At 31.9% G+C, this 4,291-nt stretch overlaps 1 protein-coding gene across 1 annotated transcript in view; it reads right to left on the minus strand.

Moving 5' to 3' along the window:
• Positions 1 to 3,688: 3,688 nt before the first annotated feature.
• The window catches only part of LOC102475474 (olfactory receptor 5K3-like), a 936-nt gene continuing 333 nt past the window's right edge, over positions 3,689 to 4,291 (minus strand). The window contains exon 1 of the mRNA XM_027766313.1: positions 3,689 to 4,291. This exon is cut by the window's right edge and continues 333 nt beyond it. Coding sequence (XP_027622114.1) covers positions 3,689 to 4,291 — 603 coding nt within the window.

The following is a 4,291-nucleotide window of genomic DNA, read 5'->3' on the forward strand; positions in this document are numbered from 1 at the left end:
TGTTTAATATTATTGATCCTAAGAAGTATTGGATAGTTTTTTATTGTGCCTCTGATTTACAGTTCCTGAGGGGTAAGTGGGGTTGAACATTTTTCCACATCCTTGTTGACCATTTGTATGTGTAGAATAGTGTGTATTCAAGTCCTCTTCTCATTTTTACTGAGTTTTTTGGGTCACTTTTTAGTTGTTGTTTGATTGTTTAAATATCGAGTTGCATGAGTTCCTTATACATTTAGATATTAAGCCCTTATGAGTAACTTGTTTGCAACTGTTTACCTCCAGTAGGTAATTTGTCTTTTAATATTGTGGATATTTTTCCTTGGCTGTGCACATCTTTTGGTGTGATGTATTAAGAGGTCCACTTACTCATTTTTGTTTTTGTTGCTTGAGCTTATGAGATGATTTTAAAAACTAATTAGCAAGACCAACATTAAGGAGTCTGCTTCCTATATTTTCTTCCAAGAGCTTCATAGTTTCAGGCCTTACATTAAATCTTTAATGTGATCTGAGTAATATTTTTGTGCAATGTAAGAGTAGGGTTCGATTATATTTCCTTTTGCGTGTGTTCGTCTACTTTTCTAAGCATGTTTTATGGAGCAGAATTTCCCTTTTTCCAATGTGTAGTCTTCACATCCTTCTCAAAGGTTAGTTAATCAAAGGTCCATGGGCTGATCCATGGACTTTCAATTCTCTTCTATAGGTCTATGAATCTATTTCTTTAATAATAAGGTAAAGTTAGGGAATAAACACTTTCCTGATATCAAATCCATTAACAAAGTATAAAAGACCTTCAGGGTGAAGTGGGATGATAAGTGGGGAAAAAAATTAGCACGTTCAAAACAGCTTGGTGCCACAGAAAGCATTCATGTGTAGATCATGGGTAAAGGACAGTCTCTTCAACAAATGGTGCTGGGAAAACAGGATATCCATAAGTAGAAGGAAGAATGTGGATCCTTATTTTTAAATGTAAAATAATATAACTTAAAATGAATCAAATTCCTGAAGGCAAGGGCTGCAACTATATACATATTTGAAGATAAATTGATGTAAATATTCAATACATTGTCTTAAGCAATATTTTCTTATATATAACCCCAGGAGCACAGGTAAGATATCAATAGGGGAAATATTGGACTTTGTTAAAATTTGAAATACTTTTGCTTCCAAAGACACCATAAAGAAAATGAAAAAGAATCAATATATTGGAGAGAATATATGGAAATCATATGTTTGATAAAAGACTTGTATTTAGAACATAAAATAACTATTGTTATTAAATTATAAAGTCACAAATACCCTATTGTAGGAATGTTATAGCATCTGAAGTCATTTCTCCAAAGATATAAAAATGGCTCAAAGTATATAGCAATATGGCTAAAATTATTAGCCATAGAGGACATGCAAATTAAAGCCACAATAACATACTGCATCACATGAACCATAATGGCTATAATGAAAAACCAAACAAATTACAATTGGTAGTTAAGGTGAAGCAGAATCAAAACTGTCAGGTCTTTCTGAGAGGATTATAAAATGATGCACTACATTGAAAATAGTCTGGTATTTCCTCAAGAGGTAAATGGTTACCATTTGATCTAACTATTTCTTCCTACATATATTTCAAAGAGAAATGAAAAGATATCCATACATAAACTTGTACACACATGTCTAGCACATCATTATTCACAACTGAAATTATGATTCTAAAATTTGTATGTAAAAAAGGAGCAGCATAACCAAGTTGAAATAGAAGAAGAAAGTTGGAAAACTCACACTACCTATTCAGTTGTTTGAGAAATCATGACAATTTTGTTAGAAAAAGAAATGGAATGCACTGTAAAGATATATGTGATTCAATGTAATATAAACAAGACTATGATAATAATACAATTAAATAAAAATTCATGACTTTTCCCCCTATGTTTTCCTACACAAAAATTCCTCATGACTTTTATGACAACCTAACAATTTCCAGATTTACTGTGTAGCTACAGAAATCAAGACAGCATGGGGTTATTGAAGTAACACAAATATCAGGGGAATAGCAGAGTCTATAATAGTTTCATAAATTAGAGTCTGTTCATCTTTGACAAAGAAGCAAAGACAGTGAGAAAGGGGCAATCTTTTCGCAAATGATGCTGAAACAATAGGACATCCATATTGAAAATGCAGTAACCTAGACACACACAATACATATTTCACAAACATTAACTCAAAATGAATCCTGAAATTACATATAAAATCAAAACTATAGAATTATCAAAAGAAAATAGGAAATAATTTAGATGATCTCTAATGAGTTATGAATTTTAGAAACAACACCAAAAGCATGCTCTACAAACAATTGTTAATAATAATGTTTAAGTTATATTAAAATACAAATATTTGCTCTGAAAAAGACACATCTTCAAGCCATGGACTATGAGGAAACATATATCAACTTATCCTGATAGGGTATCTGTGTACATAATATATAAAGATCAGTTAAAATGAAACAATAAGAAAAGAAACAATCTAATTCAAAGAAGAGATATAGAGTTGGCAAATAGCAGAAAACAGAAGCTTGACATGATTTGTTATTAGGGCATTTCAAATTAAAGCAATAAGTGAATACTTAAAAGAATGGCTACAACCCTTACCCCCGTTAAAAAGGTAAGTATGAGATTTAGCAAAAGTGTGGAGCAATAGGAATACCCACACTTCCATCCTCAGATTGCCAGCTGAGAGGGACTAGAAACAATGACTGAGGAAGCAATCAATGAAGACAGCATCCAGAGCTTGGTTTCTAATTATCATTCTACAATTTAAAATAACCAAGGCCCCTTGAAGAAATGGCTGATTCTAGAAAAGGTGTAGGAAATATGAGGGATGTGAGAGATGCCAGTAAAAATAAATAAGCATGCCTGAGTCAGTATTGATGTAAACAAACAATTGATTAATAAATAAATGGTAAAGATATATTGGAAGGTAAAATAGCAGGGAGGCCAACTATAGACACTAGAGAAAATATAGAAGAGGGTGAGTAATACAGAGTGGGATGGAGAGTGTCAGGGAAAAAATTAACATACAAAATATAAAGTTATGTGTTGATAATGTATATGGTAGTATCTTTGACTTGACTGATATGGATAGTATTCATTCTGTAAAAAATGTTGTATTCTGCAAAGATGTGTAGTGATTAAATATAAATTGAAAACAATACTAATAAACAAATTTTAAAAAAGAAAAGATTATGTTTGAAAACTCAGAATATGCCTGCATCTTAAGATATTGCTTTGGAATTCCAGTAATTTGTTAACAATGCTAAATATAGACTTCTTCCTATATGTTGGCTGATTCTTAATATTTGTTGGGTGTGTTGAAATCATAACTAATTCCAGTTTGACAGAAATCGTAGTCTCATGACTAATTCTTTAGTTAATTCCTAATAAATGCTAGTAGCTTAGAAGTTGAAGCATATTTTAGCCAATTATCTTTCTCTTACTAATTTGGCCCACATGCCATCATAATTTAATGTTAGGTCATCAGGAAGATAATGACATGTTTTTCTATGCAAAAATGCGTCACGACATTCCTAATGATCAAATAATTTACTATTTTGTATACAAAATTGCTTTTCCACTTTCTCATTATTTTTTGATTTAGAAAATTTATCAGTTTGGAATCAGTTTTCCAGAGGGTATGAAATTCATTTCAGAATGTTGCAAGATTTTCCCTTCTTTAACATTCTTTTTATAACTTTTATTACTTCCTTATTTCTTAGACTATAAATGAAGGGGTTTAATAAAGGAATTACTATGCTGTAAAAAACAGCAACAGGTATATCTTTTTCTCCTTCATTAACTGAAGTTGATTGAACATACACAAAGAAAAGAGAACCATAGAGTATTGCAACAGAGAGAAAATGGGATGCACAAGTTGATAAGGCTTTACCTCTCCCCTCTTTGGATTTCATTGTGAATATTGTGAAAAGGATGAAGAGATAAGAGATTAGGATGATAGTAATAGTGAAGATTAGAATAAACCCTGCTGTGATAGTTAACATCAATTTATTGATATAAGGATCTACACAAGAAAGTCTATATAGGGGAAGAAGATCACAAAAAAAGTGACTGATTAGATGAGACCCACAAAAAGTTAATCTAAAGAGAAATCCTACTTCAATCATGGAATGTACATTTCCAGCTATGTAGGCCCCTGTGGTCATCTGAATGCAGAGTTTCTTGGACATCATGGTGTGGTACTGCAGTGGGTTGCAAATGGCCACATAGCGATCATAAGCCATCGCTGC

This window comes from Tupaia chinensis, unplaced genomic scaffold, assembly GCF_000334495.1.
Source record: "Tupaia chinensis unplaced genomic scaffold, TupChi_1.0 Scaffold142351_1, whole genome shotgun sequence".
Classification (NCBI taxonomy): Eukaryota; Metazoa; Chordata; class Mammalia; order Scandentia; family Tupaiidae; genus Tupaia; species Tupaia belangeri.